Source organism: Myotis nattereri (genome assembly GCF_964212035.1).
Source record: "Myotis nattereri genome assembly, chromosome: 18".
Lineage (NCBI taxonomy): Eukaryota > Metazoa > Chordata > Mammalia > Chiroptera > Vespertilionidae > Myotis > Myotis nattereri.
The window spans coordinates 26,230,767-26,257,703 of record NC_138093.1 but is presented as its reverse complement, the minus strand read 5'-3'; the positions used below and the strand labels follow the sequence as shown (position 1 = coordinate 26,257,703).

General features: G+C 39.6%; 1 protein-coding gene across 1 annotated transcript in view; it reads right to left on the bottom strand.

Annotated features, from left to right (window-relative positions):
• HMCN1 (hemicentin 1) overlaps positions 1-26,937 on the bottom strand; it is a gene marked incomplete at its 5' end in the record, with an annotated part of 289,007 nt that overhangs the window by 260,007 nt on the left and 2,063 nt on the right. Inside the window, 3 exons of the mRNA XM_081113289.1 lie at positions 10,239-10,361; positions 11,303-11,461; positions 21,300-21,370. Coding sequence (XP_080969415.1) covers positions 10,239-10,361; positions 11,303-11,461; positions 21,300-21,370 — 353 coding nt within the window. The remainder of the gene's footprint in view (positions 1-10,238; positions 10,362-11,302; positions 11,462-21,299; positions 21,371-26,937) is intronic.

Below are 26,937 nucleotides of genomic sequence, written 5' to 3'. Positions count from 1 at the left end.
CTTTATCTAGAAAAAAAGATGTAGTAACCAGACGTCTTTCTTTTTCCCCCTTTTGTGGTAGATAAAAGACTAACCTTTGATATCTTGGGCACACAATCTCTTAGACCAGCGGTTCTCAACCTGTGGGTCGCGATCCCGTTGGGGGTCGAATGACCCTTTCACAGGGGTCGCCTAAGACCATCGGAAAATACATATGTAATTACATATTGTGCCCTAACCAGTTTGGCTCAGTGGATCGAGCATCAGCCTGCGGACTCAAGGGTCCCAGGTTCGATTCTGGTCAAGGACATGTACCTTGGTTGCGGTCACATCCCCAGTAGGGAGTGTTCAGGAGGCAGCTGATCGATGTTTCTCTCTCATCGATGTTTCTAACTATCTATCCCTCTCCCTTCCTCTCTGTAAAAAAATCAATAAAATCTATATATATAAAGTTACATGTTGTTTTTGTGATTAATCACTATGCTTTAATTATGTTCAATTTGTAACAATGAAATTGGGGGTCACCACAACATGAGGAACTCTATTAAAGGGTCGCGGCATTAGGAAGGTTGAGAACCACTGTCTTAGATGGATTGACCAACTAGCCTAAATATTCAAGAAGGTTTGCGGAAAGAAGAAACTAAGGTTGCAAAATTCTTCTTCCCAAGATTTAAAATTAGATCCTGTTCAAAATACTTTGAACACATGATCTCACACACAAAATATCTTACTGTATGTGTTCCTAATAATTCCTAGATTCGATTATTGAAATGTAATTGCCTTCTTTTCAATGATTTTAAATCTTTGCAAAATATCAATACAATATCTTTTGAAACAACAGGTATAGAACCTTTTAAATGTGTTAGTTCTCTTGTTCTCTCTGAATTCTTGTAAGATCAGATATACTCTGGCGTGTGTGCATGGGGGAGGAGTTTGGAGAGAGAGAGAGAGAGAGAGAGAGAGAGAGAGAGAGAGAGAGAGAGAGAGAGAGGGAGAGAGAGAGAGAAGAGAGAATATGAGAGGGGAGTTAAGGGGAGAGGAAGGATTAGTAGAGAGAGATGCTTATTAATTGATCCTGAATATATGCTTTCTATAAACAACAACAAAACTTTAAAAGGAATCTTTAAAATTTAAATAGATAAAATATGAAAGGAAATATCCAAATAGTTGATGCCCTGTGAAAATGGCTCAGTAGAATTTTATTTGCTTCAACACTGAGGATTTTCTTGTGTTCCTTTGTGGTTCTCAGTGGGTTAACTCTAAGAGATCATGGTCAGGGACTTCAGTGGTAAACTAGTTGTTTCAGTTTTAATGATCAAGCATTGGGACATTATTCTTTCAATTCAAATCTTTAGTTTCCATCACACTCCAGTAAAAATAAAGACCAGCTCTCTAAACAGGGGGGGAAAGATCAGCTCTTTCAAGCCAGTGCCAGTTTGACTGAATTTTTTTGTAAAGACTTTGGGATTGACATTACAGCTGACATCCCATACTCAAAATCAGTATTTTATTTCAGTTTCTAATCAAAATAAAGCCAGCTAAGTAAACAGGTTTATTGCTTTTACTATTTGTTTTTGTCCTGTTGAATGCATGTAACCTATTGGCTAACATTTGCTCTTCAATAACATCTCTTTCTTTTCTTTTTGCTTTTCTTTTAAGAAGCATTCTTCTAATCATTTAGATAAGCTTCTTTCTCCTTTCCCTCTGCATTTTTCTGAAATTCTTAGACAAGTAATATAGGGGTCACATAATATGATTGTCTTATGATGGATTGTGGGACAACACTTTCATATTGAAACTTACATTTCAAAGATTGTCAAACTACAGCAGGAAGGCCGGGGAGGGTGGAGGGTGGGGTGGGTAAGAGATCAACCGAAGGACTTGTATGCATGCATATAAGCATAACCAATGGACACAAGACACTGGGGGGTATGGGAGGCTAGGGGAAGGTCAAGGGGAGAAAAAAAAAGGAGACATACGTAATACTCTTTGTAATACTTTAAGCAATAAAAGAATTAAAAAAATAAAAATAAAAATAATGACAAAGGCAGTGAGTTTTGTTTCGTAGATCTAGCCCCTATTGCCTTCGCAGAATGTACTGCCACAGTTTGTAACTACTGCTTCAAATAGTCCCTAGAGCTAATGCATGCAACGAGGAAATGGAAGATGGCCATTCTCATTTTTAGAAAGTTTCTCTTTTTAAACAATGCATTCCCCACTCACGACCGTTTCCTACTGCAGAGGGCTCTGCTGCACTCAGTATTCTTTGCCTAAATGGGGCACTACTGAGGAGAATCATCCTTCTTTATCTTCACTTGCAAGGAATATTATGTACTTTGCACACTATAAATGTCATTTTGAAAAAGCGTTCACAGTCTCATAGACCTATGAGCAACAAATAATTTTTTAAACAATAAATTATGTTGTTTTTTTCTAGACAAATGGAAACATGCAGTACACATGGCTTTGTTTAACCACATCAGTGACCTATAAATCACTCCCAGGTGCCTTGAGATGATAAGGAAACTGTGTGACGGGAACAACAGAGTTCCCATCACACACGCATGAGGATAGCATGTCCTTCTTAGCATAATAATACAAAAGAAAGCATTCCACTGGAACGAAGGTAAGTGGTCCTTTATAGGTGTGTTTGTGGGTACAGAGACATCCCTAATATTTTCAAGTCTGAGCTCGGCGCTCTCTGCCTCACTTTCAACATTTCATTCGGTGAATCGGAAGAAGGGCTAAGTGGAAACATTTACACATTGTCCTCACGCATTTCCTGTAGCGTTCTACGATGTCATAAATATCTCTGATCCACTTTCAAATTTCAGAGGAAACACCGGCTTCTCCTCATGTTCAAGGTCAGGGGTAAGGTTACGTTTTTGAAATAATGTCTGGAGTGAAACTCAGAACAAGGGAAAACATAATGGCAGATACCTCATTTCAGAGCACTCAGTGCTCAAAACCCCGGGTCTCAGAGATTCATTAAGCCCATATGCAGACAACTCTGGGTTCAAATTCCAGTCCCAAGTGGCTGTTGGCCAGAATAGCAGGAAGGGACCGTGTCAAATTCATACTCCAGCAAAGTTTACAGACTTTTTAATATCAGTACTGACTCCAACGAAAATGAGTCTAAAACTAGCAAGAGCAATACATCCAGTAATCTAATGTATGCAGCTTTCAGTTACTAGGTTGTTAGTATTTTCCACGGATTGGCCACAAGACGGTCGGCCAGGTCACTTCCATTTCCTGGGTTTTAGCTACTTCCTCTGAAATATCTACTGAATTCGACTCTCCCTTTCCCATTGGCATTCAATCCTTTAGTGGAAGAAAAAGATGTTTTCTTTATCTTACAGTATCCAGTTCTGTTCAGACGGAAGGTTCCTCGGCTGTCTTCCTCCAGAAGAACTCCATGGACCTGTCCCTTGCTCAGCTCCAGGATGTGTTTCAGGTGCAATCACCTCCCTCCTCTTCCCGGCAGGGCACCCGGCGGGGTAGGGGGCCTGTCTCCTTCACTCTCCTCTAGTTAGCTGCACCGACACATGCACACCCAGGAGGACTCACAGGGGCGTGGGATTTACTTCCCATAGAGTACATGTTATCTTTTTGTTATTATTACTATTAGTGCTTTATAGGTCAGTAATATGGTTAAGAGAAGTTGTGTGTACATTATGCTTCCATTTGTTTAGAAAAAAGTACATACTTAGTTTATTGTTTAAAAACTTAAAAAACAAAACAAAACACAAAACAGCCTCTTTAATAAATAGTGCTGGGAAATTTGGTCAGATATATGCAAAAAATGAAACTAGATCACCAACCTACACCATACACAAAAACAAACTCAAAATGGCTAAAGTACTTGAACATAAGATGGGAAACCATAAAAATCCTACAAGACTCCATAGCAGCAAAATTGCAGACATATGTTGTAGCAATATCTTTACAGACACAGATCCTAGGGTAAGAGAGACTAAGGAGAAAATAAACAAATGGGACTACATCAAAATAAAAAGTTTCTGCACAGCAAAAGAAACCATCAACAAAACAAGAAAGCCCACTGCATGGGAGAACATATTTGCCAATGTTATCTCCGATAAGGGTTTAATCTCCAACATTTACAGGGAACTCATACAACTCAACAAAAGGAAAATAAACAATCCAATCAAAAAATGGGCAAAGGACCTAAATAGAATCTTTTCGAAAGAGGACACTCAGGAAGCCAAGAGACACATGAAAACATGCTCAAAGTCACTAATCATCCAAGAGATGCAAATCAAAACGACATTGAGGTACCACCTCACACCTGTCAGAATGGCTATCATCAACAAATCAACAAATGACAAGTGCTGGAGAGGATGTGGAGAAAAAGGAACCCTCCTTCACTGCTGGTGGGAATGCAGACTCGTGCAGCCACTGTGGAAAACAGTATGGAGTTTCCTCAAAAATTTAAAAATGGAACTGCCATTTGACCCAGTAATACCACTTCTAGGAATATATCCCAAGAAAACAGAAATACCAATCAGAAAGGATATATGCACCCCTATGTTCATAGCAGCACAATTTACCATAGCCAAGATTTGGAAACAGCCTAAATGCCCATCAACAGATGAGTGGATTAGAAAACTATGGTACATCTACACAATGGAATACTATGCTGCTGCAAAAAAGAAGGAATTCTTACCATTTGCAGCAGCATGGATGGAACTGGAGAGCATTATGCTAAGTGAAATAAGCCATGAAGTAAAAGAAAAACACCACATGATCTCACTCATTTATGGATAATAAAGAACATTATAACTGATGAACAAAAAGATAGATACAGAGGCAGAAAAGCATTGAACAGACTGTCAAATTACAGTGGGAAGGCTGGGGAGTGTTGGGGTGGGGGGGAGGGTAAGAGATCAACCGAAGGACTTGTATGCATGCATATAAGCACAACACACTGGGGGGATGGGGTGGGGGCATGTGCCAGGGGGTAGGGGAGGCCAGGATAAGGTCAATGGGGGGGGGGGGGGGAAGGAGACATATGTACTACTATCTGTAATACTTTAAACAATAAAATAAAAATTTTAAAACAAGAACAGCAAATTTTTATGAGTTAATTGTAAGTTTATTAAATGTTCTAAAGATATATGATGTCTTTTTAAATAAAGAAACAGTTTGCTCTGCAAAAAAAAACAAAAACACAAAAAAAAAACCAAAAAAAAACTTATTTATTGCCAATAGGCCTATAAGAATTCAAGGAATGTACTCAGCCTCGTGTCTGAAACATAATAAGCATTCTGTACGGGTTACCTACATATGACTAGAATCATTGTGATCATCTCAGAATAAGCAGTTAAAACTTTTTTCCTTTTTAGTGGTTTTGCTGTGATGTGAAAATGGGAAATTATAAAAATTTGAGAATCTTACAAAGTATTAGTTCTGAGTCCATTCTCCCTTAGGCATTTATTTCTAAAGGGAAGGGGGGCTCACTGCCGGAAGCCAGTCCATCCTTGCTGCTTGACACAGTCACTGCAGGAAAGAAACATCTGCACAGCATATGTTTCAAGGGACCTGGCATATATGGCATACTCTTCTTAATATGTTTGCTCCCCTTAGCGCTATGTGTTTTAACCAAGGTCACCTTTCCGAGAAAGCTTGTTTCCCCAGGTAGGGATTTTTCCCTGAAGTTAGGGAGGGGATAAAACCCCTTAACTAAGTGCCAGGCAGGTAGTTAATCACTTTAACTACAAACAATCATGCTTAAGCTACATAATCTTTACTCCCTGGAATGGAGATAAGAAACACCCTAACTTTTGCAATAGAAATTAACAGGATTAAAATCAACTGGTATAAATACAGATGTAACAAGACAATAAACACCAGAACTTGGCTAGAGATCTTGGCTAGGCTGCTGATCAACTGAACGCTGTCTCTGTGTCATTCCTTCTTCGCCGACTCCGTCCACACCTTTGGGGACCCCTGGACCTGCTGGGGTTGGACCCCAGCAGCTCACAAAATACTCCTCTCCTTCTGAGCCTTTCACAGGGCCTGCACTCCATGCAGAACTATCTGTGTCCTCCTTGGGAGATGAGCCATTCCTGTTCTAAGAGACTCCAAGCTGGGTGATTTCCATACTCCCCGGACTATAAGAGTTTACTACACCTACTAGTATTCTTTATTTAATCTTCACAACAGTCCTATGAGTCAACTAATACACTTTTGTTTCACATAAAGAAACAGTTGCAGAGAAGTTAACTAACGTTGAGTAAAGTTATTCAACTAGCTAATGACAAAGAGGTCATTCAAACCCAGGTCTCCTTGATGCTAAAGCCCCAGTGTTTCCTATTACAGCATGTAGTCTTTGGCCATCTCATCAGAAAGGGACACTAAATACATATTTCTTTGTTTTAGGGGAAATTCTAAAAACATGGCTGGAATCTTTTGACTAGCATGTATCACTAAATAAAAGTGATGGCAGTTCATATTCACTTCTATGTTCTAAACACAACAACCATATGAAGTAGTTACTATCGTCCTCCCCATTTTACAGATGAGGAAACTGAGCCAGAAAAGCAAGTAACCTGACTACGGTCATACGGCTGGAATGTGCGCCATGGCCCCAGAGTCTGGGGTCTTCACTTCTGCACATGCTGCTTGGGTTGGATATTTCCATTTTGTTTCTCCAGATTTGTTCTCTACCCTTCTCCATCAGGCTCTCTGGGAAGAGGGCCTTCATGGAATCCCTCAACAGGGCTCCTTGGTCTTTCACCCTCCAGTTGGATTGGGGGAATGGAAGTCACCAGGAAATGAGAAGCGAGGAAGACGTAGTCGGTAATGGAGCTTTGTCTTACTGTCTTTTCCCAAGAATATAACATCTGTGAGCAACTCTGAGATCCCAAACTTGGACTTTTACTGTCCAAAGGAAGCATTAATTAGATCCACTGACAATCACCCAATTTACAAAGAAATGGAGGAGTAGGACTGTTTAGTTCCGTTTTCATCTTCAAAGGTGAACTGTGTAAGTACATCCTTGAGATGAGTCTTAACTTGTGTTTCTAAAATGTAATACTGTACAATGATTTATAGACTACTCACGCTTGGCCAACTAATTTCTTTACTTTGGTTTCCCTTTTATGTTAAAGAGAGATGAAAGATACGTAGGTCTTCTACTTAATCATTATTTAAAAGAGAAAAAAAAACAGACAGGAAAAACGTTAAGTTAGCTCAAGAGAGTTGATAAAAAAAATATACCTCACTAGAGGTTGGGAAATTGATGAACTAGGTTAAGAGGGGAAAACACAATTCTCTCCAGTATTATGAAAAATTGCTTTTGAGTAAAATGAAAGGACTCAGTATGTGTGTGGCTTCCCTTAAGTTCAGTGTCTATTAAATATGCAGATATCTCAATAGCATCTAGTTTCCCTAGAGTTTATAACGTTTATATAATAGGAATATCTGGAACAATGAGAAAAGGAAAATGGCTAAATTATACACTAAAAGCTTTAAAAATCCATTTTTAGCACTGTCACTCTGCTTTTCCTTAGCAAAATCTTTCACCATGGTGGCTTTCTGTAGGAACATCCTGGTTTATACAGTTCCAGTAACCCCTCTGTAATACCTTTTCCTCACTCACAAGAAAAAAGAAACCATCTCTCCAGCATCTTCCCAGACTCTCCCACTCAAATTTATTTCCCAGCACCAGCCAGCCATCTGGTTTCTAACGAACACAGGGGCCCATTTTCCCCATTTGAAAGCAAAATAACATTAAAACGATTGCAATAATTCTAGTTAACATTTATTAGCCACTTACCCCGCACCAGTCCCCGTGTGAAACATTTCACATGCATTATCTTATTTAATCTCAGAACTTTCTAAAATGGATAGTTCTATTATTCCCATTTTACAAACAAGGAAACTGGGGCTTAGAGAGACCATGTCACAGAGAAATACAGAATTTTATCAGTTAGGATGCATTTATCTTTGGGTCACTGAATGCTCAACTCTAACTGGCTTAAGCAAAAAGACCATTTCCTTAATTTTGGAGGCAGCAGTAGGACGGGTTCAAATGCTAACTTAATCCAAAGGTTTTGGATGTTCATAGCTCTCTCTTCCCCCTTGTATTTGTTTCATGCCTGACTTGGATGGAGACGCCTGCATCAGATCTGGGATTCATATCCATGTGGGACAATATCTGGAAGACGAGAACTTGTGCAAGACACCCTTAGCTAAATTCCCCTTGAGTCCCAGTGGGCTAAAGTAGATGAGATCATCTCTCCTGAACCAATTGGCAAGGGCGTTGGAATGGCTATGATTGGTAGATAAATTAACAGCCCATCCCCACAGGCATCAAGCTCCACTATATAAAAATGGGCAATTTTAGCAATGCTTCTCTCTAGTCCTATTCTGCCTAAGCTAAGTTTAAAGATCAGAATGCCAGTTAAGGATGCGGGAGAGAAACTATTAACAAACTAATGGGTTAAATTTCTCTAATACATCTATAAAGTTTTTTTGCAATATATACCACGTTTTTATAAACTGTTATTCTTGGAAATTGTTAAAAATTATTAGGTCTATAAAAATTGTGCACTGGGCCACTTATTTAATAAATAAGGCATTTTCTCTGTTTAAGGCAACAACAATATTTTCAATTTTGTGCAAGCCAATCTCCCTAGGTATATGGATATAAGTGTAGTTATATTCACAGAATATACCATGGTATTTTCCAGCTACGGGACCCTAATAAAGTCTATGGTTCTCCCTTAAAGTTACATCCAATTTATACTGAGAATCTCCCAACTGTGCTTGACTGCTCACAGATTCAAACAACTATTCTTCCAAACGCCCTGGCGCTGGCCATGTCTCTTCCCACCACTTCTCTTCCCTAGTCTCTCTGCTGGGAACCACCATGTCCACTGGGCGTGGCATCCTCTGCTGGCACCAACCCCCATGTGTCTGTGCTGAACACCACTGCCACCTCCAACTAAGAGCCTCACAACACCCTAAGTGGGCGTGGTCCTCCCTGATGGGAGACAGAATGGCACTCTTCCTCACTTACACCCTACTCTGGGCTCACAATAGTGACTGTACTGCAGGGGCGTGCACAAGCTGAGATGAAAAACAACTGCAACCAGTGTCCTGTCCCTCATTAGGGTCAGTCACACTCTGTGGGATGGGACAGGAAACTCAGTTCCTGAGAGAGTCCTGCGCTCTTCCCCAACTCTTTTCTTCCCAGGCTCCCAAATTCTCATGCAAATGTTTATACAAATCACGGCCAAGGCCTTCCCACAGGAGTTGTCAGACCCTGCCCAGGCATTTCTGATCTCTACAGTGGACACAGTAGGGACTCAAGCCATAACCCTCTCTGAGGCTGTTTCTTCCAAGAAAAAAAAAAAATTTAGACTAACATAACCTTCCAGGTTTGTATATTATCTGTTGATTAAAAAATATTTTTTGCTAGATTGTTTATTCTAGAAATTTGCAATGTCTTATCATGATGAGATAAGAAGTCTTTAGCTGTAAGTGGACTACTCAACCATTTCATTAGAGCACAAAGGAGTCTGCCATGAAGTTAATAGAATGAATGTAGATACAGTGACCATATCAATCAATTGTGAGTTATGCCTACATAAAACCTTATCTTTACAGTGCCATGTTCCTTAGAAACTTAAGGGGGAGCCAAATAAATACTTTTTTTTATCACAAGGAAGCAAAGGAAAAGTGACAAAAAGGGAAAAAATTAGGACAATTAGACATGTCTCTAACACTTTTTTTAAGAAAAATACCAAGATTTTCATCATATGCAAGTTACAGATTTTATTACTAAAAATGTTTTTAGAAGACTAGTTTGCAGTTACAGTTTTTACTTTTAATCTTAGAGATCAAACTTCTTTAGAATTTTGCTCAATAACCAACTTTTTTCAGTAAACAGGAAAGCCTCATTTTACCAGTTATCCAAAAACTGTGCATCAGAAATATGAATTGACCTTTGGAATCAAAAAGAACTACAAAAATGTTCAAATCCCACTAAGTACATTTTAAATATATATTTATGCTTAAATCTAAATAAGTTGACAGTATAGTATAATACAACCTAGAAATTAATACTAGATAAATCTCCACATTGGTGTAATGCCTTTATTGACCTATGGCCTAGGAAAATAAAACCTTTTTGTTCAAATTGGTTTTGGAATCAAATCTGTCACAATCAGGTTGGCCTAGCTGATGTTGGTAAAGTACCTTATAATTAAGTAGACCCACTTTATGACACTCACCTCATTAACCTGCTTTTTGTCCAGGTGGAACACTTGACCAGAACTTGTGGAGGCAATTTCTTCATAGACTTTGTATCCAATATGGCTTCGATCATCGCAATCTCCAGTGAGCACAAATACCACCTTTGATTTTTTTTAAAAAGAAGACAATTTAAAGGGTTTTCAGAAATCAATATACATTTATTGAGCACCTCTTATGCGTTAACATACTACTAAACAAGTGGAATATATAACACATATATTTATATATTCCTCCTTATATCCGTACACTTGGCAAAGTTCTTCTTACTAAACAGATGAAGCTTATTTTGTCATCCTTGTATCCAAACAGGCATGTGACTTGCTTTGGCCAGTACCACAGGCAAAAGGGACATTCTATCAGTTTTGAGCCTACACTCAAGAAGTCTTAGGTATTTCTACTTGATTTCTAGTGTTTCTGTCTTGTCCATGAGAAGAACATACCTATATCAGCTTGCTTACTGGTCTTAGATAAGAGAATGAGAAGCTGGTGAGGCAGAGGTAAGGTACCCCAGATATAAGCCTATATAAGCCAAACTCAAACTATCCCCAGACATACAAGTGGGCAAGTCTAGCCAAGCTCACCTGAGCTCTGCTAACATGTGAGAAATAAATGCTTGTTGTTTTAAGCTACTGATAGTGAGAAATGCTTGTTACACAGCAGTAGCTAACTGATACAATTAGGAACTCTCTAACTCTGACAAGATTCCACATAGGAGATGACAATTGAAATAAAGGCCTTTTGTGCTGGTCTATGTTTTTCTCAGTTATAAGGACACAATGGTAACGAGTACCTTAATTAATCCCCAAATCATTTCTTCTCTGTATAAAAACAACAAGACATTCATATACTTTGTACAAATGTCACATATCCACTTATACACGTAAATTAAATGATACATACATATTGGAGTACACAAACATGGATTAACAGTTGTAATGATTGACATTGACACACACGGTCAAAGCAGAGAGACACGCTCTCGCATGCTGTGTTCCTTACAGCTGTATTCAGATGGAACGTCCAGGGGTTGCTTCCCACTCACCTGTGACTGTTTCTGTTGGATAAGCTGCAGAACCTCATGAGTGAGCCGATAATCCTTGGACCGTGCATCAGTGAAAACATAGATGAAAGAACCAGGAAGAGAAATTTCCAAGGCAATTTTTATAGCTCCAATACTCATTTCCGGACAATCACCACCACCCTGTTGAGAAGCAGAGAGGAAAAAAAAATGCAATTATTTCAGAAGCAGAAAAGAAAGGGGTGTTTTAGTTATGACAGGTGGCCTTAGGAGCTCTAGAACTAAACAAGCTCTCTTCACTTTGATTTTCTGACAGTTTGCTATGGGATTAGCCACTTTGTATATGAGAAAATAGAAAAGATATAAAGTGATGTGAACATGAAAAAAAACCTGAAACTGCACTTATAAATAAATTCTAAATTCACCCAAAATACACAAAATAATGGAACTATTATATATTTTTATTGAATTTATTGAGGTGACATTGGTTAATAAAATTATATGTTTAGGTGTATAATTCTATAATACGTTATCTATACATTGCATTGTTTACCACCCAAAGTCAAATCTTCTTTCATCACCATATATGTATTTGACTCCTTTTACTTCCCAGCCCCCTTCCTTTTGTCTGTGTCTATGAGTTTTCCTTGGTCTTGTTTGTTCCTTTGTTGCTTTCAACTTTATATCCCACATATTAGTAAAATCATATGGCTCATTACTTCTTCAGTCTGACTTATTTTGCTGAGCATGCCTACAGCCATACCACCCTAAACACACCTGATCTCTTCTGTTATATATTTTTAGCTAAATGTGATGCACTCTCCCATTCTCTTTCATGACTATTTAACATGTCACCTCTTTTCTTATATCTCCTCACTCTTACTTCATGACCTTGCTTCTATTTTCCTGAGGAAATGGAAGCAATCAGAAGAGAACTTTCATAAACTCCTGCTGCGATTCCTATGAACCTACTTGCATAGCAGCCACATGCCCTGCCTTCACACGAAGGAATCGTTTGTGCTCCCGGGTAAGGCTGAGTACTCACCTGTGTCTAATCAGGGACATGGCCCCTGTGGCTGTCTCCTCTCTCTAATCGAGCACCAAACCATTCATCTTTACTGCATCCTTCTTACCAGCAAACAAACACACTGGTATGTCTCCCATCCCCCAAGGTTTTGCTCAAATGTTACCTACACAGAAGCCTCCCATGACCACCTAATCTAAAATACACCTTCTGTGTCATTGTTTTCACTCTGCTTCATTTTTCCTACTAACGCATGATCTCTGAGTTTTATTTACTTTTTCTTTTTTAAAAAATATTTTTGTTGGTTTCAGAGAGGAAGGGAGAGGGAGAAAGAGATAGAAACATCAATGATGAGGGAGAATCATTGATCAGCTACCTCCTGCACACCCCACTGGAGATGGAGCCCGAAACCCAGGGATGTGCCCTGACAGGGAATCGAACTGCGACCTCCTAGTTCATGGGTTGGTGCTCAACCACTGAGCCACACCAGCCGGGCTGCTTTAAGTATTGAAACCAACCTTATTCTCCTGAACAGAAAGCACCTCTTTGAAACCCTGAACCTCATAAACATGATATTTAATATTGGTTACCACCAGAAGGAAAGAGTGTGGTGAGCAGACACAGCTGTAACTCCACAGAGAATTTCACAAATATAATTACAAACGAAAGGCATTCCTTATATTCCTGGAACTTTTTTATATCTTATTCTAAAAAAATAACTCTTTGACTTTTATGGAAGAACTACCACAAAGTCTCAAAGCAGCCAGAATATGGGGGAATGTCAACTCACAAGGAAACATGTTGACCCACACATGTCAGAAACCCGCCCTGGCTGTGCTTACACCTCCCTTAGGAGTGGTCTGTGTTGCTTATTCATTTTTTCCCAGCTGTGGAAATGAGTATACTCTTTACAATAAAAATGAGTATTCTGCCCCGAATTTCACATTTGCAGTCACAGATTATATCATAATCTTGTGGATTATAAATTATTCTCGGAACTAAAACTCTTCTCTTCCCAAAGTATCTTTAAATAATTACCTATCTGCTTATAGTAGTTAGTTGTTATCTAAGAATTAAAACTAAATGTTAACTAGTAATTCCTATCTTAGTGAGACTATTTGTCTCTCTCACTGTTGATATGGATTTCGGGGGGGGGAGGGGGAGAAAGAGTGTGGGTTTTGTGTTTTTTCTCAAAAGAAGTTAACATATAACATTACATTCTTATAAAAGCTCCCTATGTGATACTTCAGTTTAATTTTGTAATCATTTAAAATCATAAAATCATAAAGAACCAGTGCTAACACAGTAGCCACTAACTAGCTTCATGTGGCTACTGAGCATTGAAACTGAGGAACTAAACATTTTATTTTAATTAATGAAAATTTAAAAACATAAGAAGTACTAATTTTTTATATTAATGGTGTTGAAATCATGTTTTAGATATAATGGGTTCAACAGAGCAGTAAAGGTAATTTCAACTGCTTTTTTTAAATTGCATATGCGGCTCACATTGTCTTTTTTGTTGGCCAGCACTGCTTTCGGATGATCCATTTGGTTTAGTGATGTCGACTCCCTTCTAGACTGTTATTTGTCAAGTTGTTGCTTTGATCTGAAAGTCTTCCATGAACTTTGTTTCCTGGCAAAAGTTATTAGAAACCAAGTTCATGTTGCTTCCATTTACTAAGGTCAGGAATCAAGCTGCAAACAACTCCAAAAACCTATAAATTATTCACTTCTGTTTAAATACATATACACGAAGTGTATCCAAAAGTTCGGACCTGTTTATAAATTATAAATGTAGCTTGTCAGAGGCTGCAAAAGCAGAGGGAGAACAACCCTCCTTCCTCTGGATGCCCACAGAGTATCGGTCGTTCTTCCACTGTAGCACTTGCCGAGTTGTATTATCATTTATCTGTTTCCTCCCCCCAGATCTTGGGTTCCCCGAGGAAATCCAGTAAGTGTTCCATTAGCTGTTTGATGAATGAACGGACAAAGGAATGAACAGTGAGTAAACGAGTGAATGGGATTGTACAAAACAATCTAGGCTCATCTGCTGTATTCAGGCTGAGTGTAACTCAATCTTAGCCCATCTCCTTTCAAGTTATATAATTCCAGGTATAAGTACAAGTCCCTAAGGTACATAGTATTGCCCCATCTCCCATTTATCTTTAATCTATTCCCCTTCTCTCTTTTCCCTCCCGTATCTCTTTTCCCTCCCGTAGCCTCTCTTCCCTCCCCCTCTCTCTTTCTCTCTCTTCTCTCTCTTCTCTTCTCTTCTCTTCTCTTCTCTTCTCTTCTCTTCTCTTCTCTTCGCTTCTTTTCTCTCTCTCTCTCTCTCTCTCTCTCTCTCTCTCTCTCTCTCTCTCTCTCTCTCTCTCTCCTTTATGTAAATGTATTCCCTCAAAGGCCCATAAGCCTGCACACCTACATGAAGGGATTCTTTTTTTTTTTTTAATATATTTTATTGATTTTTTTACAGAGAGAAGGGAGAGGGATAGAGAGTTAGAAACATCGATGAGAGCGAAACACCGATCAGCTGCCTCCTGCACACTCCCCACTGGGGATGTGCCCACAACCAAGGTACATGCTCTTGACCGGAATCGAACCTGGGACCCTTGAGTCCGCAGGCCGACGTTCTAGCCACTGAGCCAAACTGATCAGGGCATGAAGGGATTCTTATTGCCATTACAACACTCACCCTTATTCTAACATGAGTACAACCCACTGATTTCAGCCTCGTTTCAAAGTCAGACGGTATTCCTTTCACATGGAACACCCATTGCTTGCACTGTCTTATTTGCATCGCTTGCCCTTCACCTATAAAATTTAGGAATGACACTCAGTGGCAAGCAACAAAAGTTTACAACCCTCAGTCCTTGTTCTTGAAATACAGCTGTGCGAGTCTATGACCAAGAAGACATGTGGAAACCATTAAATCACATCGAATCTAATTTAAAGTTGGGTCCAAGCAAGTATATAATAAATCAGAACAACTGCAGAATTCTACAGTCAGTGACATGCGCTGGGCTTCATCACTTGCAGAAAATATGGCAGGGATGCAGTGAGAGCCGATCAGAGCCTGAACTTCAACTCTCCGTAATCAAAGGGAAAGAAGACCTTACATCCCAGGCAGTCCACCATGCTGGCCTTTACTCGTCCGAAGGAGGTGGAGTCCCAATCAAAGAGCTGCTGAGCTCGATTCCAGACATATCAAAGGTCAACCATCACAACACACCAGGCTTTACGTTACCGCCTGTCCGTGGTCAGGGTCTAATTCTTCAGTAATTGATCTTTCCATCTGTTGGAACATTTTTTTCATGTGTGGTCTTAAGAAGAAATTCAGCTCACTTCAATTCAAATAATCACCAAGATATTATGTTCTTGGCCCTCAGTTTCTTGATAAATAAGTCAGCAAGTGATGTCCCTTCATAATGTAAAAACATTTCAAAAGCTTCCTAATTCACATGAATTACAATGGGCCATGGTCCTTTGAAGAGGCAAATGGCATGGAGGCAGCCAAGTATAACAGAAACATGCATCCAGTGTCTAGATAAGATAGGTGTAAGTACGGGGTTAACTTGAGGCAAAAATGACATCTTGGTGTTCTCAGCCTCCTCCTTCAGTAATTCTCCCCTTCTCTACTTCTTAGAGAATTTTGTCCTTTCTCCTTCAAGGATTCTGTACCTTTATACCATGACTTTCTTTTTGCCCATCAAATGAAGACATGGCCCCGGTCCCTAGTTGGGACGGATTCCTGGTCTCTCCTAAAGATGGCTTCCATGCCCTGACCGGCACTGGCTCAGTGGTGTTAGAGCATCGGCCTGCGCACCAGAGGGGCTCGGGGTCCATTCCCGATCAATGGCATATAAGGTTCCCCACCAGCACCATCCCTCCTTCAGGGCGTGTGCAGGAGGCAACCAATCGAAGTGTCTCTCTCACATCCCTGTTTCTCTTGCTCTCCTCTCTCGCCCTCTCTCCCTCCCTTCCATTCTCTCTAAACAAAGATCAATGGGGAAAAAAATCTTCACTCCTTGGGTGAGGATTAAATTTAATTTTTAAAAAAGATGGCTCCCGTGTTTATTCAGGGAGAATGAGCCAGGAGAGGAGAGGGGCAGGGTCTAAGGAGGCCCTTGTAGCCACTCACCATTTGCCTACTCAAGAACCAGGCATTCTTCCTGCTTGTTCTGTCTCTGGACCGGTTTCCTTTCTCCTCATCTTCCCTCTTCTATGACCTTTGTGTTTACTCCGTGCTACTTACTTACCCTGCCACTAAAATCTCTCTCCTCCTTTCCGCTCCAACACTCACACAGGGATTTTACAGGCTTTGAGGCACATTTGTTATTGGGCAGTTGAAGGAGGTTGTAATGTTGTGATTCTTTTTATTCAATAAAATATATTTATACTGTTTATGTTATTTTAGGTCTTGACAAAAAAATTATCAATAAAATGCATTTTTACCAATGAAATCATTATAATTGATGAATGTTGTTATAAGGAAGTTTGAGACTGACCAATTTTATTGGGTTTGTTTAACAGCTAGTAATCACAAAACAAAGTTGAACTAAGATCTAGATCATCTCAAATGGGAGACTATATCATACTATACTATACTATACTATACTATACTATACATGAGAGAGAAAATAAATGAGGACTTTTAAAAGTCAACACGAGCCCTAACTCGTTTGGCTCAGTGGATAAAACGTCAGCCTACGGACTGAAGGGTCCCAGGTTCGATTCCAGTCAAGGGCATGTACCTTGGTTGCGGGTACATCCCCAGTGGGGGGCGTGGAGGAGGCAGCTGATCGATGTTTCTCTCTCATCGATGTTTCTAACTCTCTATCCCTCTCCCTTCCTCTCTATAAAAAGTCAATAAAAATATATTTTTAAAAAATAAAAATAAAAAGTCAACATGAATATAGAAGGATGGAGACCTGGTTTAAAGTTTACATGAGGAAACCCGAGGGAGTTAGCTGGTGACTGCACCAGTATTCAACAATGCCACCTGCCTCCAAAGAAAGTCTGAACACGCAAATATTACTCCAGGAGGCCTCCAGGGATCATCTGACAGAGGCCAGTGCTATGCAATCTCTAACCGGTATCAATGCCTGGGGTATCAATAGGTTTCTGGAAGGAACTCGTACATCTGAATGGGTAACTGGACAAATAATACTCCAGGTTAACACCAATAGCAAGTCTCCACAATGCTTCTCTGAGAACTTTTCAAAGCCTAAGAAATGGCTTCTTAAGAACCACTTCTGAGCAATTTGGACTGAGAAGAAACTTTTTTTTCCTCTACATCCACTTGGTTGAAATGAGCTTTATAATTTTCTCTACAGGGTCCGGGCTTTAGGTTAAGAAACACTCTCCCAAGGAAAATATTTCTATCTCCATCCTTCCCATCATCTAAAAACTGACAAAATTAGATGCAGTACTTATTGCTGGGAACAGAGCAATCCCTCAGCTGGTTAAGCAGTAAGTATGGAGTACATGCAGCATCACAGGTCAGTGGATTCCTCTTCTTCGATGTCATTTTGTCACATGTAACTGCAATATTTACTCTGCAATGACTCACGGATTTACCCTTAAGAACACTCCCACACATGCACACTTTGAAAAGAAAATCAAGTAACTTCCCATTAGAATCCACACCCACCCCATTCCGTCTGTATATTCTGCTTTGAAAAGCAATCCTGCAGCCGTAATACCCTTCTATACTTTGTCCTTTGAAGTACACACAAAAGATCATTAAGGAATCAACTAGGTATTTGCTTCTGGACAGGACACCAGGATGGATGGCCAGAAAAGAGCAAGAATTCCCTCTCTGAGCCCTCCATTCCCTTATCTCAGTCCCCATCCTTCACTCCCTGAAGATACAGGATTCTTTGGCCCTCAGAGAATTCATCACTCTGAAGAAAACTCCAGCGGCAAACTAAAGTTTTAATTCTGACAATAAAAATCACCAAAACACCACCTGTATATACAACTGTAGTATAAACACTACCTTTCAGTCTCATCGATTGTACCTTGTTCTTGTCTCTCCAAGGAGTTAGTGAGGTCACACTCTGTCCTCCTCTTAGCTAAGTAGCAAGAACATGTGCTTGAGCAAAGGGAGCAATTTTTTGTTTGAAATTAACTTTGTCCTTTACTGCTCATTACTGTTAGGTGAGCCATTACTCAAAGCGATGGAGGTAAAAGTGCAAGTCAAAAATCTTTAAGGAGCCGAAACCGGTTTGGCTCAGTGGATAGAGCGTCGGCCTGCGGACTGAGAGGTGCCAGGTTCGATTCCGGTCAAGGGCATGTACCTGCGTTGTGGGCATATCCCCAGTGGGAGATGTGCAGGAGGCAGCTGATCGATGATTCTCTCTCATCGATGTTTCTAACACTCTATCTCTCTCCCTTCCTCTCTGTAAAAAATCAATAAAATATATTTTAAAAAAAAGAAATCTTTAAGGAACAACTTTATTTCATTGAGGTAGAGACCAGCCATTGACCTACATCTGTCTTTAGTTCTCTACTTTCATACTTTAAAGCAAAAAACAAAGGGAGATTATCTAAATCAATTTTAATTGGAGAAGATTAATAAAGCTATTTAAATCAATTTTTAGAGGAAAAGTAGCACCATGATTAAGGGACAGTGGCATTACTTCAGTTTATTTGTGTGTGTGTGTCTTTGTCAATCCTCACCTGAGGATGTGGGATCAAGCCTGCAACCCAGGTGCGTGCCCTTGACCAGAATTAAACCCGGACCCTTCAGTGCAAGGGTCAATGCTCTATCCACTGAGCCAAATCGGCCAGGGCAGTACCTTCTGTTTTGAAACCAGCCTTGCTACTTGCCATTTTGGTGACCTGACTAAGCTTGTGAATCTACATTTGTAATAACCAATTTTACTATGTGTGGGTTCAAATTAAGAGAACAACTTATACTTGCAAAATCTTTCACAAGCACATGTTCCATAACTGGTGCTCATTTATGGTATAACTAGAGGCCCGTTGCACAAAGAGATTCGTGCAATAGGCCTTCCCTTCCCCTGGCTGCCGGCACCGGTTTTCCTCTGGCACCCGGGACCCAGGCCTTCGCTCCGACCGGAGCCTTCCATCTTCACTCTGCTGCTTCGCGCCTACGTATGTAAATTAACTGCCATCTCTGTTGGATTAATTTGCATACTCTCCTGATTGGCTGGTAAGCGTAGTGGAGGGATGGTCAATTTACATGTTTGTCTATTATTAGGTAAGATTATCTGGTGATTATTTCCCTTAAAGGGACTCTGGAGCAATAGAGATAATAGTAGAAATCTATATATATAAAAGCCTAAGCCACTGCTATGATCAAATGACCGCTCAACCAGTCGCTATGACATGCACTGACCACCAGGGGGCAGACACTCAATGCAGGAGCTGCCCCCTGGTGGTCAGTGCGCTCCCACAGTGGGAGCGCCGCTCAGCCAAAACCGGGCTCACGCTGATGAGTGCAGCTGCGGTGGTGGGTGAGGATTTAAATAAATAAATAAAATAAAAAGTAATGATTAGGTTTTTAAAAGGTGTCTTTTATACCATCAAGTAAAGCCACCTTCATATGGCATTCATTTATTCAACTGCCATTTAAATCCACTCTGCTGCAGACACTAATTCATCCCATGGGTGGATCAGATGCTCAATAAGAGCTACATGGTTAGTGCTTCAAGAGATCATGGGAGAACAGCAGACCATAAAAAGTGCACAAGAGAGCAATATAATTTCTTTCTTTAAAATATGTTTTTATTGATGTTTTTTTAGAAAGGGAGGGAGGGAATGAAAGAGGGAGGGAGGGAGGGAGGGAGGGAGGGGAGGAGGAAGAGAGAGAGAGAAAGAGAGAGAGAGAGAGAGAGAGAGAGAGAGAGAGAGAGAGAGAGAGAGAGAGATACTGATGTGAGAGAGAAACATCGACTGGTTGCCTCTGGCACACACCGAACTGGGGATTGAACCCAAAACCTGGGCATGTGTCCTGACCAGGAATTGAACTGGCAACCTTTTGGTGCACTGACAACCCTCAATCAACAAAACCACACAGGCCAGGGCACAATACAATTTCTTGTTCCCACAATCAAAATTTTTATGTAAAGATTTTTTTTTTTTTCAGAGAATCTGGACATCCAAAGTGGCAGAGAACGTGTTATGTTGAGGGACATAAAAGTAAATTCTAATTAAGTATCAAGATAATGACTGGAAAAGAATACCATGGTGTAAGAGGAAAGAAATGAAATGTAGTGGTGAAGATAATTATCAGAATAAATTTAGTAAAAGAAAAAATAGTTGAGGGATAACTATATAAAATCTACCTAGATACTTAATAAATATAATTCAATTTAGTAAAAATTTTAAACTAGGGATATGCACAATATAAGAATGATGACTGAACCTTATTTGGAATACCAAACTTTGGGTTTTTCAATATATGCCCCAATTATGCTCATACCCTATACAGTTCTTAAGTCATTCACCCAACAGTGAGACTAAAGCATGAAACTTCAAAGTCTAATTTGGACTCTGTTCGCAAGAAGCAATCAATGAACGCGTAAATAAGTAGAACAACAAACTGATGTTTCTTTGTCTCTTTCTCTCTCAAATCCATAAAATAAGAAAAAGGTGATTCTTAATGATTCTGAGAGAAGGGACTCAGCAAGAGCAGGGGTCAGTAAACTTCTGCACAGGGTCACATGACAAATATCTTAGGCTGCATGGGCCACACATCCTGTCACAACAACTCAATTCAGCCGCTGCTGCATGAAAGCAGCCACTGGCAATGCATGAATGAACGGTGATACTTTGAACCCAATCTGTCCCACTCCCCGACCCACTGGTCAAGTCATTCAGGACTCACATGAGAAAAAGAGGTGGTACTGGAATAGAAACATCCATAATAACTTCTTTCGGGTATAAAGATAAGGAAAATCAGCTAAGAGTACATGATTTTTCCTTTCCCTAAAAATTGCCATAAAGTTGAAAGCAAGCACTCACCTGAACATACAGTTCTCTCAGTTCATACTGAAATTTCTTGGGATCTGTGGTAACTGTCACTGGGCCAATTTCTGCGAAGATAAAAATGACGTAGGTAAATAAATCGCAATTAACAGCATAAAAGACTTTAATGCATTGTGTTTGCAAATGTCTTTTCACTGTGCAGTACATTATTTATTACTACAAAATAATGTGCAAAATTACACCTACTTCTTAATGTATAGCTACCAGTGAACAGCTTATAGTTTGCATTAAATTATGCATACCTAAAAGAGGGGGTTCTTAGCCTTGCAAAAGGCAAATGAGCAGTCAAAAACGTCTCAAGACAAAGAGTCAGGAGACCCCAGGTCCAGTCCCTTTTCACTCTCACAGGTCAGTAAATATTTACTGAACACCCATGTTGTTGTTGGATTTTAAATGAATCACTATCCTATGATTCTGTTACCTTAACGATATATTGTAAATGTGTCTGCAGCTTTTCTGGAAGTCCAAACTCATTTCAAATAAAAAGTGGAACACTAAACAACAACAACAAAATAAGAACAAATAACCTTCAATATCTATTCCACAGGGTTTTTAAGAGCTTGCAGAAGCAAAGATATGAGGACATTAAAAGTTCAGGAAATTGTCCCTATCACTTTCTTCCCCGTGGCTGGGGTTCATGTCCGTCATTACCACCATTCCCCTGAGCTGGCTGTGACCACCAAGACTCCCTCTCTAACGGCCCCGATGTATTGCAAACATCGCTGCTTCCAATAGGAACAGGTGGCGGCCACGGCATTTGCTGGAAAACCAGGACCGAAGTTCGATGAAGAGAAGGAGCCCAGGTCCCAGGGTGGGTTGAGTTAGCAACATTATTTTAGGATATACCATGTCTATACTAACATTCTAATCTCTTTTTAAGATAAAAATCAGCGTTTAAAATAGGCAAGTCGAAAGTGGCCCTTACAGGTATTAAAAATTTCCCCCAGGAAATACCCATATATTTAAACAATTCATCTGAGTATCATATGCGGAGAAATACCAGCTTAAATTCCCAAGGTAGATTTTAAAAAATTCTATTACATCTATTACAAAACTGTAATATGTAACTATAGTACAAAATTATAAAAACACTTAACATTTAGTTTTCATAGGCCATTTTCTAGCTTCCAAGGGACACTGTTAGAAAAGGATTTTGTGACTTCAAAGGATAACAATTAATTAGCCAGTCTTTCTATAATGAGCTCAATATGATACAAAAACAGGCTGTAGGATTGTAGAAACAAAAGAAGTGAATTGGAAAAGAAGCACAATTTGTCCACCATAACCTATGTAATTTTTTTTTTTTTAGAAATTACACACAAAAATATGGTTCCATCCTTCACCACACATGAGACACCTTGCAGTATGCAAAAGGAATGGCGAGGACACTGGAGGAACGGTGAAAATGCAAACATCTACATTCCATGCAGGCGGAGCAGTCGCTAGCTGTGCAAAAGTCATGTCTTGAGTATATGGAAAATCGGCAAAGCCTACTCCCTCAAGACTAAACAAAGGCATACTTTGCGAAGGAATGCCAAACAGTGGAGAACATGCCAGGCAGTTACACTGACATGTAAATTGTCAGCAGTAATGTTAAGCCAAGCTTCCATATTCCTACATGGCATAATACTGAAATAATTCTGGAGTCCAAAACTCAAGCAGTAGAAAGGAATACAAAATATGCTAGAAAAAAAAAACAATTACACAACAATGAAAAGCGCATACATGCAAGAACATTCCCTTTAATAACAATTTTTAAAAATAGCCCTGGATGTATGCCTGGTTCTTCAAGAATGGAAACCAAGAAATGCTATCAAAATAAGAGGACCGATTAGCCTTCATTTAGTTTTCCAGAGACTCCAATATCCACCTGTGTTCAACAAAGATAGGAACTCTCTCCTGCAGCTCATTAATAAACATTTTTTGCAAACCACATGGACCGCTGAGATAAATCTTTTATCAGTTATGAGAAATACTCAGGAGAGGTAAAGACTTGTGGAGCTGCCATATCCTTCCAGCTGTAAGTGTCCTTTCCAACTCTTTTGAATTGAATGATATGACTACTTGGCAGAATCGGCCCTCCTCCCTTCAGGACTTGCTTCCATCCCAGTCTTTGTCTTCTCTTAGTAGAGCCCTGTGCCAGTCCTGTCATGAGCAACTTCCCCTTCTCTTCTTTTTTGCTCATGTTGGTTTCATCCCCTGCCAAGCCTTTGATGACATTCAGCAGGTACAACTTTGTCCTCCCTTCCTGCCTGAACATGGTCCTCTGTTGCTTACAGAATTAAAGGAGAACTCCCCAACGCATTCCAGGTTCTCTCTTCTACTAATCCAATCTTCCAAATTCGTCAACACCCTTGACTTAGCATGAAGCTACTGTGCTTCCTCACCACCCCCGTGACCATCCCCACTGTCTTTCATCTGCCCATACACCTCTCATTCTATAAAGCCTGATTTAAGTCCTATCCCTTGACTGCATTGCCTTTTCTCCAATTTGCTTTAATGTTGTTTTGATAATATTTGTATAATAAATATAAGGGAAGATTGAAGGTGCGTAACACTTAGTAGAATGTAAAGATCATTTCCTCTTCATTCGATTAATTTTACCTCGTTGTGTATAAAGAAAACACACCAAATAATAATAAAACACCTATCCATCTCCAAATAGAATCATCGAAATAGAAGAGGCATTAAATATCATCTGGTTCAATGCTCTTTTCTCCAGACAAGAAAACGTGAGGTCCAGAGGAGAGGAAATTGAAAATTGTTGGCGGTGAAGAAAGAGGTTAAGATATCTGAACACATTTCTACACTGAGTAACCTGCACAGCTGACTAACATTTCCTGTTTCCCAAGATCTCCATTCTGTCAATGACCATATCACCACTAACTTTCTCCTCCTTTCCTCGGGACTACGGGCAGGACAGGCCATGGTCCAGATGCCTAATATGATGCACACAACAACCAGAATTCTTTATTGTCACATGTCTGGACATTATCTTCAAGAGACAAAAAATAACCCTCTTGCCTAGTAGATACTATAATTAAACATACAAACCTCACTGGAAAATTCCTTCTACAATCTATTTAGCAAACATATATTGAGCATCTAGTATATGTGGTTGCCACTGGTAACAAGGATGAACAAACATGAACTCTGCCCTCAAGTCCTGATGGTCTGGTGCAGAAGATAAAACTGTAAACATGTAATCACAGTACAATGCAGCAAGGGCAGAAACATAAGTATGGATAAGGTAGAGTGGGAGCACTAATTCCTATAAAGAATGTTTCTTGGGGTTTTGGGGGTTTTTTTGCTGTTTTGTTTTAGAAAGAAACAAGGGAGAGCTCAAAGAAGAGATGAAAATTCAGGATTTCAAATGAAAGAAAACAAATAAGTTCTTTATAATGCTAATTTCTTTTTAAATTCTATATACCAAGTTTACAAGGCAATCCCATATTCTATCAAATTATTCTTATTACCTAAAACTATATTTGCAAGTATTTTTTACAATTCACAATACTTGGTAACATAGAGGGACTCCCTCTGAGCCTCACAACAACCTCATGAAAAGGGCAGGACAGATAAAATTCATAAACAATTGAAGGTTAGGTGATAAACTAAAGCCACCCAGTCCCTCTGAGGGCTAGCACCGTAAGTACCCTTTGTCTGTGGAATGGGGGCATCTACCACATGAGAGTAGGTGATACTGCAACTGCCAATGCTTTTGTGTCTCCCTCACTTGACTGTCACCAGAAGATGGATGGTCTCAATGTACCCACAGTAGATTCCTTATCAATAAATGTATCAAGATGGAAAGCAGGGAGACAAGGGAAAAAAAACAATGAAGGTTAAACCAGATCCTTTTTTTCATTACACCACGGAGCCTCCACGCTACTACTAAAGACCACGTTACCTGATCACCGAGTAGCCAACCAACACTTTTCCCTTTCCTCTGTTAACCAAAGTGTTTTGTTCTTTACTTTAATCAGGTTATTGATGTAGGTAATCAACAGACAATTTTCCACATATAGCAAATCTTTAAAAACAAAAGAAACATTAAGGTAACATGTATTATTACAAATATGAGAAATGCCTTGCTCTTCAGAAGACCACTTTTTTTTAAGAAATATATTTTTATTGATTTCAGAGAGGGAGAGAGAGATGGAAACACCAATGATGAGAGAGAATCATCAACTGGCTGCCTTCTGCAGACTCCCACTGGGGATCGAGCCCACAACCTGGGCATGTACCCTGACCAGGAATGGAACTGTGACCTCCTGGTTCATAGGTCAATGCTCAACCACCGAGCCACACTTAGCCGGGCCAGAAAACCACTTTCGATTAAAAACAATAACTGAAACTCTAAGGAAGTCTTTCCTCTTTTCATTAATTTGTTATTAATGAAACTAAGGAAGCCTTTCCTTTTTACATTAATTGTGTTATTGCCCATTTCCTAGCGATTTATCAGATGCTTGAATTTTTTTCCAGCATCTCAGCCATTGTTCTCTTAATCTGAGCTGCTGGATTGTATTTGAGAAAATAATGGAAAGAAATTCACAAGGTCATACAGTACTTTCTTTCACTGCTTCACTTGGCAAGATCGATATCCACTTGCTCATTTCCTTTTTCCTTTCCATGAACAGATTCTGCTCCTTATGGTTTTTCTTCACTCAAAGTGGTTCCTTGATAATATGAGGAAGATTTATTGCTATTTGTGGGGGGTCTAAGCCCTGTGGGTGAATGCTTTTATAACAGTGTTCAAATGTTCTTTGTTGTTGTGTTTTAAAATATATATTTTTGGTGTTATATTTATAGTTACACATATATACATGAGATGTGAAAACAAGACCCGCCTAAGCTGCATTATAAACTAACCAATTATATTGTAAAACATAGAAGAAGCAAAGAAATATATAAATCACAGGGCCTACCATGATGGAAATTTAAATACAGTTGAAATCTTACAAAATATCAAGCTATGAAAAGTTTAAGAATCTAATCTAGCCTCTGAGCATAGCCAGGTGACACAGGGGTAGAAGGGCAGCGAGTTTTCTCAGTGTCCAGAGAGGACAGAGAGACCCCGAGCTCTTGGGAAGCACGCTGTAGAGCAGTGGTTCTCAACCTTCTGGCCCTTTAAATACAGTTCCTCATGTTGTGACCCAACCATAAAATTATTTTCGTTGCTTCTTCATAACTGTAATGTTGCTACTGTTATGAATCGTAATGTAAATATCTGATATGCAGGATGGTCTTAGGCGACCCCTGTGAAAGGGTCGTTCAACCGCCAATGGGGTCGCGACCCACAGGTTGAGAACCGTTGCTGTAGAGTCATCAAGGAGGAGATGAGGTATGACTGGAACTTACTGGTTCACAGAGGGTGACATTACAGCACAATTCCAGACACTGAGGCATGGCCCACTCAGAAGTCCCTTCAATGAGCTAAATCTCAACAAGTTCCACTTCCTAAAACTCCTACTCCCAGTCGATTAATTTAACACAAATCAATTATGATGTTTTCTATGTGCGAAGTTGCTAGTATAAACACACATATTCAAAGCATTAACGTTATCTAAATGAAAATTGAAAAATCCTATTTCCTGCTTGGTGGGGGGAGGCT